Here is a 12,224-nt window from a genome sequence, read left to right as displayed (position 1 = left end):
CTTTGTTTTTTCTTAAGACTGATAATGTTGAATATCTGTCTATGTGCTTATTTGCTATGTTTATATTTTCTTTGGCGAAGTGTCTGTTCAAATCTTTTGCCCACTTAAAAAATTGAGTTGTTTTCTTACTACCGAGTTTTGAGAGTTCTTTATAAGGTATATATCTAGACAGAATTCTTTCTTTTTTTTTCATGGTGACATTGGTTAGCGAAATCCACTTTAACAATAAGGCATATGTATATTTACACTGTGCGCAGAATTCTTTACCAGATATGTGATTTACAAATATTTTTTCCCAGTCTGCAGCTCTTTTCATTCTTGTAATAGTATCTTTTGAAAAGCAGAAGTCCTTAATTTTGATGCGTCAAATTTATCAATTTTTTCTTTTTATAGATTGTACTTCTTGGTAGTGTATCTAAGAAATAATTTGCCTAACCCAAGGTCACAAAGATTTTCTCCTAGAAAACATCTTTCCTGATTTGTTCTAGTTTTAGGTTTTATATTGAAGTCTACGATCCATTTTGAGTTGATTTTTGTAGATAGTACAAGGTAGAGATTTAAGGTTCTTTTTTTACATATGGCTATCCAGATGTTTCCATACCATTTGTTGAAAAGACTGTCTTTTCTCCACTGGATTGTCTTGGTACCTTTTTTGAAAAAAAGCTGTCCATCCCGTGTAGATCTGTTTTTGGAATGTATTTTCTCCCATTGAACTTTTTGTCTATATCTTGGTGCCTAAATCATACTGTCTAAATTACTGTATCTTTACAATAAGTCTGGGTGTCAGGTTGTATAAGTCCTACAACTTTGTTCTTTTTAAAAAGTTGTTAGCTATTCTAGGTCATTACGAATTTTGAAATGAGCTTGTCAGTTTCTACAAATAAAAAGTCCTGCTGGGATTTTCATAGGGACTATTTTGAATCTATAAATTAATTTTGGGAGAATTTATATCTTAACAATATTGAGCCTTCCATAAGTGCAATATATCTATTAACTAATTTAGGTTTTTAAATTTTTCTCAGCAACGTTTTATAGTTGTCATTGTGCGGCAGTTGCACATTTTTTTGTCAGATTTACCCTACGTCCTTCATAAGTTTTGATGTTACTGTAAATAGGATTTTTTAAAATTTCAGTTTCTGATTGTTTGTTGCTAATACATAGATGTGATTTTATATGTGATTTTTATATCCTACAACCTTGCTAAAGTCATTATTCTGGTAGCTTTTTTGTAGATTCTATTATATCTTTTAAGAAGGAAAGGTTATAATATAGAGAGTTAAAGGCTCAGACAACCATTAGAAAGTCTGGGCGGTGGAGCGGATTCAAGGAGGCCACTGTCATTGTTGACGAAGTCGAGTGCCAGGTTCTCAGGAAAGCAGTGATCTCAGCTGCCTGCAATTCCAGTATGGCTTTAACTCATCTGGAAGCTACTATAAAAGTGAGAAATCCTGTCTACTGATGGCCTGTGTGTCTGCTTGCAATTGTTTTCAAAGAGCGTTAACCTCTCTTCTGCCTTCCGAATCTCAAGTGGGTGCCTCTGGTTGGCAGTGTCTAACCCAGAACAAATGGAAAATGGGATTCTGGGAAATGTAGTTCTAGGTCTTTTCCTGCAATGCAGGGAAGACTGTAGGAGGTGGTGATTCCAGGCTGACAGACAGTCTGGCACACAGAGCATTAATAGAGTTACATGTAAGATCTTGCACTTGGGCGTGGAGAGGCGACTTAGCGGTGCTATGTTAGATGGCTATAACTCAAGAAGATGTGATTTCCAAGAAGGCAAATGGGTTCTTTGACATTATGGGCATTGGTATATTATCTGGGACAGTGAAGTGGTAGGTCTTCTCTGCATGCTACTGCCTTGCCCAAGCTTGGATGAGTGTAGACAAACTGGAACATGTTTTTAGGGGCTAATGACCCCAGTGGTGAGGGGAGTAGAAAACCAGGTGAGAATGCCTCAGGGGTGTGTGATGGATAACTGCAAATATTTAGAAGACTTGTTCTTTGCAGTCTGAAAAGGAAGGCTTAGGACCAGTGAGTAGGAGCTTTAAGGAGACACTTTCTAAGGTAAGTGCATAGCTGTACTGCGATGGGAGGTCAGGCGTTTCCTTTGTTAGAGATTGTTGGGCTGTCTGGCGAGAGTACATAGGCTTAAGGAGAGGGATTTCAATTTAGATGTTCCTCAGGCACCATTCTTAACTCCAAAGTTCTTTGCAGGGAAAAATCCCCTAAATCATTGGTTACAACTTTTGCCACATGGACTTTCTGAAAATGAAATAGAGTTCTTTTAAATATATTATCTTACTTTATTTGGTTTGAGTAATTCTAAATAAACCCATTTCTTACATGTGCCTCAAAATAGAGAAAGTGGGAAATTTGTGAGACGCTTAGAGTCGGAGGCTGGGTGTGCAGAAGTCTTATTGTCATATTTCATTGATTGTGAAACTTGCATTCTTTACATGCTTGACATCGCTGACATCTGCATGCAGGTGATGGTACTTTTCAACTATTGATGCCTAACATTTGCTGTCATCACATTTTTTTTTTTTGCATGCACAGATTTGGTCCTAGCTATTCCTAATGTCATTTGAATGGAATCCTGTGTACATTTGATGCTATATGAGTTCTTTAATTGCCTTTTAATATATTGTCATAAAGATTACCTTGTAATTTGGCACTAAAATACAGATGGGCATAACAAGGCATAAGCTTGATATGCATAAAGGTTATTTATCCTTGGAGGAATGACTACAATTCTATATTTTCTTAGAAAGAAACAACCAAGTGTATGAAATCTGTGCTATTCAAGGTAAAGTCCAGGGATCAGCAGCTCATTAGAAATGGAGATAGGTCTCAACCCACATCTACTAAATAAGAATCTGCATTTTAACAAGATTCCTGTTAAAGTTTGAGAAGCATTGCTTTACACAGCTTCATATGGGAAGATAACCCTTATGTGGAAGGAGCCGTGTTGAATTTTTTTTCTATGGGCCACTCAGTGCTAGAATGATTTTTATGCCTCAGTGCTATTTGGCCTTATCTACTAATTTGATATCATGTGCAAATTACATTAGCAGCCTATTAAATTCCCTCAGTCAGATCCAGCAAATGAAAAAATGTTAAGAACAAATCCAACACATTTATTTGGAGTACCCTCCTATGTAATTTCTTCTGCCTGAATGAATATGTTCTAATATACTATCTTTACATTTTTAATTAAAAACATTCTAAATAGATACTTCAAGCACTTTACTTTTTTCATTGTATTTCTTTTGTTCATTTTCCTCACCCCAAATATATGTGTGATATCAGCCCTTAATTGGTTATGATTGTTAATGGTTTTGTGTCTAGTTATTTTCTTACTGCTTTATAAATTACCAAGATTACCAATTGTCTTTTAAGAAAATAAATGCTGTACGAGTCACATATATTAGATGTGATTTGGAAACTATATAACTCTGTGTTGGACTGAGTTCTTAGTGTGCAGATAGTAGCATTCATTCTCACTGGTGTCGGGGATCTATTAAATGGTGACGCTGTCTCACAGATCCTTGGGAACCACACCACGGATCTGGGGGCCCCACAGGAGCCTTTTCCTCTTCCTGTACATCCAGGCAACCACTGTTACAGGGGTCCACCCCAGGACTGCATGGTCTCTGCCATGCTCCCTGGGAGGTGGATGCCCTCCACCCTGTCCATTTCTTGTTAACGTCACACTTGAGCACAATTTATTGGTAGAACGTAAATCCCATCTCAGACTCTACAGTTATGAGGGAGTTTGGGAAGTAGACCAGAAGGGGCTTGGAATTGGAGTAGGCTAAGCTGATGCACGTGTCCTCCACAAAGTCACATCATAGCTTCTGTTACTATTATGTCACTGACATTCTTAGTAAAAGAATTACGTTATGAATTATGTGGAGGAACATTTTAAATATGCCTATGATATCATATTTATATATCTAATGTACTTAAGGCACGGAATCTTGATTGGTAAAACTATAACAGTTTGGACATGTTAGGGGTGAAGTTTTGATTCTAGAATATTTTTGGAAATACATATCTATGAATGTCAGGACTAAACGATTTCTAAGGTTCTTTTTGACTCTTAAGTGACTTTTATAAAGAGCTATTTAAAAAATTGTTTAAAGTAAAAGTCTTTGAAAAAATGTAAACAGATGACTAAAAGAGGAATCAATGTTAGAGGCGCTTTTTTTTTTTAATTAAAATTTTTATTGAGATCATTGTAGATTCACGTGCACTAGTAAGAACTAACACACAGAAATTCCATGTGGCCTTTACCCAGTTTCTGCCAATGCACTTCTCCAGCTCAGGAGCAAGCCTTCTACTTAACTATTCCCTCCACCTGGTCAGTCACTCATTTCTCAGATAGTTTTCTTCATTTAGATCTCTACTCAGACGTCAGTCCCTCAGGAGTTGGTGAACCTTTCAGGTAAAGGAACCTATCTTCTTCCCTGTCCCTTCCCTCTTGGTGACTCTCTATTCCCTTTCTTAGCTTTACTCTCTTCATGGCATGCATAATGATTTTCTGGCCTTACGTGTTTGTTTTGGCTACCTCCCATCCAGAATAGCAGTCAAGGGCGGGAACTCTCTCTTTTACACACTGTTACATCCCCAGTGCTAAGATCAGTGCCTGGCTCGTGGTAGTAACTCAGTGTATGTTTGTTAAATGGTTTAACTAGTTGTTCTGAAGCTTTTCTCGTCAATACCTTGTTCCCTGAGAGGGATCGAGAAGTGTCACTCAGTCTGTAATAGCCCATTTCTGTAATATTTACATGGAGGGCTTACTGTGTTCCTGGTATTTGTGCTCAGTACATATCAAAGAAGAGTAAGGTCAGCCCCATGTGTTCAGGGACTTCATCAGTAGCAAATGTCAGCTCACTGTCCTACAGTGTGCTGAGTGCTCTGAGGGAGGCCTGCCAGTCACCTGTGAGGACAGAAGCAGGAGCCTCTGAAATATTGATACCTGAGGAGAGACGCAGGCTGAGATTGGAGCTGAGAACAGAGATGTTGAAGTGTCGGTTGTGTATGTGTGTATCCTGGTGCCAGTTTGGTTTCTTATTCAGTTGTCAGAAAATGTGTCCTGGTAAATTTGAAAAACGCAGTTACTCTAAGGAGGGCCCCTTCTACCTGTCTACTCTCTATAGTCTTGAGGGAGTTTGTCTTAAACCTTTCAGCACTTTCTCCCTACCTCCTGTTCCAGCCTCCTTGCCAGGCACACCAGTCTCAGTCCTTTACATTTGCCGTTCCCTCTCTGCCCGCTTCCAGACATCCGCATGTCCTTTGCCTCAGCGGGTTTCCATTCATAGGCCGCCCCATCCGAGAAGCCTTCTCTAACCATCACATGTATGATGGCGCCCTCTCCCCTGCCTGTCATTCTCCATCAGCTTACCCAACCCGGTCTCTTTGGGGCACTTGTTGCCACCTGAAATGCATATGTTATACATGTACTTTGTTGTGTATCTTACTTGGTTGTCTCTCTCCCACACTGGAGCTTTTGTTCCTGCTGTGTTTCCAGCACTTAGAAAAGTGCCTGGCTCATGTTTCGTTCCCGGTAAACCTTTGTTAAAGGAACGAATCACTTCCTGGGCCTCCTGGTAGAAGGGAAATGAAACACAGGAGCCCCCTCACCAGTCTCTGCTTCCCAGAGCCCTGCTCAAAGCAGCCACGCAACAGAAAAGTCATTGCATGTGCTCTGATGCTGCCCGTGACTGCCAGCATCTGCCTTGGAACTCCTCGAGGGCCGGGCAAGAGGCAGGGCTGGAGTAGTGGGTGTGCAGAGGAGGGCATGTTTCTCGTGAATTGGATTTGTCAGGGGAGGTTTCCTTGAAGCAGATGAATGTTGAGCCAAAACTTGACAACAGGGTAAGATGTGACTGGCAACAAAAAGGAAGGAGGAAGGTGTTTATGTCAGGTATGAAGGATGGATGAAGGGAAAAGGTGGAAGTTGGAACTGTACTATGAGTGTCCTTGAGTGTCAGCTCTAGGGAGTGGTCACCTAGATCTGACTCTCTTTACTTCCTTGCACGGTCTTGGACCCTTGGAGGCTTTGGCCGTGTGATGAAGAAGGTTTTTTGGGCTGTCAGCATCGTTCGTCTGTGTTCTGAACTTGTGTACAGAAAAGGATTCTTGCTCTGCCTCAGCTCAGGCAAATATTGGATATTTCCTCTATTCAAGTACTGCCTTTCTCAATAAACAAGTCACTTGTACATCTTGGAACTAACTAACGGTCATTTAAAAAGAAGAAGAAAACACTGTTGTGTTTTCTTGACTTTAGACATCCTTAAGAGCAGGTTGGCTTTTTACCATTCTGGATTTATTCTAGATTACACTGTTTGCACTTGCATCTAGCTGTGGACTTAGAGATGGGAAAAATATGAATGACTTTTCCTGCTTTCACACTTAGAAGCAGTTATGGTTAAGTAGGACCTGCCTAGTCACCTGGCATTTGTATTTGGTTGCTGTAAGAGTGGTTTGATTTTTGAGGTATAAATAGATAATATTTTAAAGTTTAGGCTTAAATACAAAATTTTAGAGCAGTAGTTCTCAGTCCTAGCTACATGGTAGGACCACCTGGATGGGGGTGCTTTTAAAAAAAATCCTCAGAGATTTTTCTATGTAATTGATCTGGGATGCTGTCTAGGTAATGGTTTTGTTGATGTTTACCTTTTGGATCTTTTTTGGGATGAGGGGGGACAATCTTGTACTTAAAGTTGCAAGTATGATTTTTTAAAAAAAAACTACTTCTGAATCATTTAAGAATAAACTGCTGACTCGATGTCCTATCACCTGCAATCTTAATGCTTATTTGTAAAAAAAAATAAGAACATCCTTGTACATAACCACAATACAGCCAACAAAATAAAAAAAAATTAACACTAATACATTACTGTCTGTCATTTAACCTTCAGCCCCTACTCAAGGTTTGACATTTGCCCCCTTAATGTCTTTTATAGCAAAAGGATCACACTTTGCATTTGGTTATTGTGTCTCTTTAGTGTCTTTTTGTTTAGAACAGTTTGCCAATCTCCGTGACGTTTATGAATCTTTAAACTGTTGAAGATTGCAAACCAGTTATTTTTATAAAATGCCTCTCAATTTGGGATTGTCTGTTTTCTCATGGTGATATTTAAGTTATACTTATTTGAAAGCAGTTTCATAAAAGTGGTGCTGTGTTCTCATAGCATCCTATCAGGTAACTCAGAATTTCAGTTTGTCCCATTACTGATGATGTTCGTGTGGATTACTTGATGAAGGTGGTATCTGCCAGGCTTCTTTTCTCTTTTCTAGTTAATAAGTATATTTTTATGAGGAGACACTTTAAAACGATGTGAATATTCCACATAGTTTTCTAAAAAACAAGAACATCGATTTATTTTCCTACTTATTTCTGTCTGTTTGGACTAATATTCTCCTATTTTATCCAATGGCTTATAATCTGTTACTATCATTATTTATGTTTATGCTAATACATCCCAGATTTAGCTTGTAGGAGCCCCTTCAAACTGGCCTCTGTGACCATTTGACACATCTGTCATTTGTTAAACATTTCCTTGCTTTGCAAGCAGGCATTTAAGGTTCATCATGTGCTCTCCTTATCCTGGCCCCCAGATTAATTCTTTTTCCAAAGAACTCTGGGTTTTTTAGTGAAGAATGGTAGTTAGAAGCCACAATCTGGGTGCTAGATGTGTTCATTGCTCTTTGGTGGTTGGTTGTTCCCAAGCCCTCTCAGTAATAGAACTAGGGATGGGGAGAAAGAGGGAGAGAGAGAGGGAGAGAGTGAGAGAGTGTGTGTGTAAGACTACGCACACAGTCGTCCCCCTTTCTGCATGAGGGGTATGTTCCAAGACCCCCAGTGGATGGATGCCTGAAACCATGGATAGTACCGAATCCTATATGTACTGTTTTTACCTATACACACCTTTTCACTTAAAGGAAGCACTTTGTGCCTTTTCTTTGGCATATTCAAATTGCCAGCATCACCAAGCTGGCACTTTGGGGCCACAATTAAGTAAAATAAGGGCTGTATGAACACAAGCACTGCGATAGTGCGACAGTTGATCTGATAACAAGACAGCTAAGTGATTAACAGGCAGGTAGCTCATAGTATATTAAAAACCATGAGTTCCTGCCAATAACTGATTGGTCCAACTCCACAGGATTCTTTTGATTTTTCTCTTTTCATTTTCATAACTCCTTTTTCAACACTGAAAATCTGCCTGTCATTATCCTTAATATATTTATTTATTGATCAGTCCCCCTGTATATAACCAGTCTCGCATCAGTACCACCTAGATGCCGTCCCTGCCTGCATGCCCTCTTCACACTGCTTAGGCTCTGACTTCGCAAGCTCCCCAAACGATGTCAACGTGCAGCCAAGATAGAGCAGAACTGAGTCAGAAGGTGAACCCCACACTCTTTGTTCCATTATTAAGTGAATGGCAGGTTTTTAAGTTAGGTTTGGTTTGGGAAAATAAATTCTTGCTAAGGAAGTGAAATGTAAAGAGACGACTCAATTCTGCCAGTATACGTGGTAAAAGATCAGGGTGAAAGCACAGCCTGTCTCCTGGAAAGCTTTGAAAAATATTTGTTTTGGAAATAAATCTGCTTGTAGTGAACATGAATTTCAGTCCCTTTCCCTGAATTACCTGTTTATAGGAAAAAATATTTGAAAAGGTTAGTTGTTTTTTAAGAATGTGTCTCATTAAAGACTTACTGCTTTTTTTTTTACACTGCATTTTTAAAATAAACTTTTAATTTTAGAAGAGATTTAGAAAAATTGCAGCTCAATGCTTTTTAAAGGATCAAATATTAAATAGGAGATATTCAGACTGTGGTTGCTCTCTTTCTATAGTCAGTGGCACTTTAACGTATGGAAACTAAGTTACAGTAACTGGGTCCCGAGGAACCCCATGTTCTCCTTCCACTTGCGGCCAGAGGAAGCAGGAGGCTCTAGGAGCCAAATATAACAGGATCTGTGGTCAACCTACCTTAGATGGTCAACATCCATCTTGCCAATTTTCGTAAATCCATTTTCTTAAAGTAATGCACGGCTGCAAGTGGATTTTCACCAAGGGCTCCACACTGAGACTGATAGGCGTTATCTGACTCCAAAGAAATCCAGCTCTAAACCTAAGGAGAATTCAGTAAAATCCCTTCTTTGATTATGTTTTTGAAGTTTTCATGCAAGTTACCTTTAGAGTGTGAACTGTGCCATGTAGGCTTTTGTGTATTTATGCCCAGAGGTACAAAAGGAGAAAAACCCATGTTTGTGAATGTGGACAGAGCCACTGGAAACTTGGCATGTAGATGAAACTCTTGTTGTTGTTGCTGTTGTTGTTGTTGTTGTTTTAGTAGTTTTAGTCCTTGTTTTCTATAAGTAAAGCATTAATTAATTGCCTTTTCATGAGAGCATGCCTCAGTGTTGGTCCCCAGGACTTTCTCGAGTGGTCGAGTGATTTCCACTCCCCCAGCGTGAGTCCTTCAGGAACCATCTTTGCAATTTTTGCCACATCTGCAAATGTTTACTTAACATTTTTCTTTAGCTTGTCTGACTTTTAACTTAGCCTTGTTCTCAATGATTTCTGTGAAACCACGGATTTGATGTATTGATCCCCTAAAATCACAAGTACTGCAGGCAGTATCTATTGAATGCTTTGGAGACCTGGGAACTAGATCTCCAGTTCTCCTTCTTGTTCTGAAATTCAATAAGCATACTTTCTGGGGTCTCTTGCCTTGAGCTTTGAAGTTACACCAGTGCTTGCTGATGTGTTCTTAGTTGATAAATACAGTGAAAGTTGGCAGCTTTCTATATATATTAGAATATATTCTGTAATATATTAGAATTAATATTATATTTTAAAGTTACTTTTTAAATGTGAGGTATAAATTACATTTTAAGAAATTACATTAATTTCTTAAGATTCAGCACATTTCCTCAGCTAGAATGTTTATTATCGTGTATTATTTATATTTTGATTGGGAGGAGCAAAACCTAATTGTCCTAATTCAGATATGCTCAGAAGATGCAACTGTGAACTCATTCAATAAACAAATACATGGATATATAGGACACTTGGTACCTGCCTTAAAAACACAAGATATAGAACATAGAGTGTTGTGTTAACCACTCTGAAGATGTCAAGATGTCATGGGAAAACCTAAATTATAATAAATACCTGCGTACCATAATTGAATTAATATATTCGGTGTTATTTGTGAGGAATATTGCCAGAAGCCAACTGGATATTGTCATATATTCACACTAGATTCTTTGCTGAGTTTAAATAAACTAATATTGTGTGTATGTGTGTGTATTTTAGGAAGATGTCATAAAAACTCACTTTAATAGACTTCTTTGAAACCAAACTTAATGTCATGTTTTGCAAAAAGGGTTACAAACCAAAATGCAGGGGTAATTAAATGGTGAATTTTGTACATCCTCCTCCTAGTTTAAGTAAAATACTGTGTTCTGCTCAGTCACAGAGATGAAACGTTGCCTTGCACACCATCTACAAGTGTTCGATTTGCTACAAATACAGCTGTATAACCTTCTGGTGTGACATTACTTTAACAGAGAGAAGGAGCAAGAAAGGGAAGAACAGTTAATGGAAGACAAGAAAAGGAAGAAAGAGGATAAAAAGAAAAAAGAAGCCACTCAGAAGGTAGGTTTAATCAATTATGCCTGTTAAATAATGTTGCAGCTGATTATATGAAAACAACAGTAAACAATATTGAGAAATGCAAGACAGTTACCAGCACTTGAACTCTCGTCATATTTCCTTAATTGTATCATAATTAATCTCTGTTTTCTTAAGCAAGTTATAGAATAACTTCAGAGTTGCTGGAGTTTGCCCTGCTGTTCTCCTTTTGGTCCGCCTCCAGCATTGTCATTTATATGAGCCTGCCTTTTGATAATTTCCTAACAAAACTTCCCTTATAGAGGACCTGGTGGGCCTCCTTAGAGCTTTGAAGAGGAGAGCATCGTATGGCTTTGAGGAATCTGCTTAGGGAAAAAGAGATGCTAAAAGAAAAAAGATGTAGGGTTGACAAATGTCAACTGTCAAGTCTTAGACGAAGTGTTTGACAGGGCCTTCTGGAGCAGAGAGGTGTTAGGCACTCCCCTCTGCCCTGCTCCCTTTGCTGCAGATCGTGTCCCCGCCCTGGACCTCGGCTGAATTTATTTCCCCACCTTGCCACTCTTTTAAGCATCTCCTGACTTGAGCTTTGGCTCAACAGGGTTGTTTTGATCCTTTTTTGGAGGCAAAATGATCTGCCTGCAGTTCTTGTTACCATACCCTTGGGAAGCAGGGCCCCACTGTAAGAGGCAGGTTTGAGGGTCTCTGCTGTGGTCCCAGTGTATTGAAGCTAAGTTTAGGGAAATTGAATCTAGAAGGAACTCTAGATTTAGAAGAGACTCAAGGCAGTCGAACACAAGCCAGTGCAAGTTTGTAAAAGGGACACCACAAGTTTTTCCAGCATTGTTGGATATTGCATTTCCCGTAGTTCAGTTTTCTGAATTATCAAAATTAGATCATGTATGAGTGCCAGCATTAAATAATACTGGAAGTGTTTTCCGAACTGGTTGCCCATGCCTCTGCCACATTAAGCCTGTGAAATGTAATTTATCTTTTCTTCTTGACTTAATTAAAATGAATATTCATTATTGGTTGGTGCTGTAATAGACTTCTGTGCTCTTTCGGATCTTGTCTGCTTTTAGTTGTGTTTGTTTCTATCACATCCTCATGCTCTCAGGGTGCCTTCTTCTAATGCATTGCTTCTAACTGGATCTTGTGAGAATTGTCTAAAATGACATTAAAGAGTCTTGACTAAAGTTGTCAGATAATGACTCAACGGCTCTTTTTATACTTTCTTTGGGGTATGCAGCCACATTCCGTGTCATCCAGGTTGCAGATAAGCAGCTCCAGCAGCCAGCGGGTGTTACGGGCATTACCCTGCGCCCTGCACATGCTGACCCTCCAAGTGGAGCGATGGCAGAGCGAACCTTGGCGAAGGCTCTTTCCTTTAGGGCATTCACATTTCATCTACAAAATTGGTAGAAAAACTAGGTTTTGCAGTCTGTGGGAATAGATGGTTAATAGGCTGGACATTGGGGAGCTTGAGCAAAGACTGGTATCAAGATGCCAAATAGAGCAATTGATTAGGATGTGTACAGTCCATCTTCATTCTTCACATAGATAACAGTGTTC

The 12,224-nt window shown here is 39.1% G+C and overlaps 1 protein-coding gene across 7 annotated transcripts in view; it reads left to right on the top strand.

Moving 5' to 3' along the window:
* TNRC6B (trinucleotide repeat containing 6B) overlaps positions 1-12,224 on the top strand; it is a 137,934-nt gene that overhangs the window by 56,660 nt on the left and 69,050 nt on the right. For 6 of the 7 annotated variants that reach the window (XM_023535926.1, XM_023535925.1, XM_011369081.2 and 3 more), the window contains exon 2: positions 10,592-10,679. In XM_023535926.1, the coding sequence (XP_023391694.1) occupies positions 10,592-10,679 (88 nt within the window). Of the gene's footprint in view, positions 1-10,591; positions 10,680-12,224 lie in introns of those variants that run through there. The other variant, XM_011369082.2, reaches the window with a different exon arrangement.

The sequence above is a fragment of the Pteropus vampyrus genome, unplaced genomic scaffold, assembly GCF_000151845.1.
Source record: "Pteropus vampyrus isolate Shadow unplaced genomic scaffold, Pvam_2.0 Scaffold145, whole genome shotgun sequence".
In the NCBI taxonomy this organism is placed as follows: domain Eukaryota; kingdom Metazoa; phylum Chordata; class Mammalia; order Chiroptera; family Pteropodidae; genus Pteropus; species Pteropus vampyrus.
This window is presented reverse-complemented; position numbering and strand designations above follow the sequence as displayed.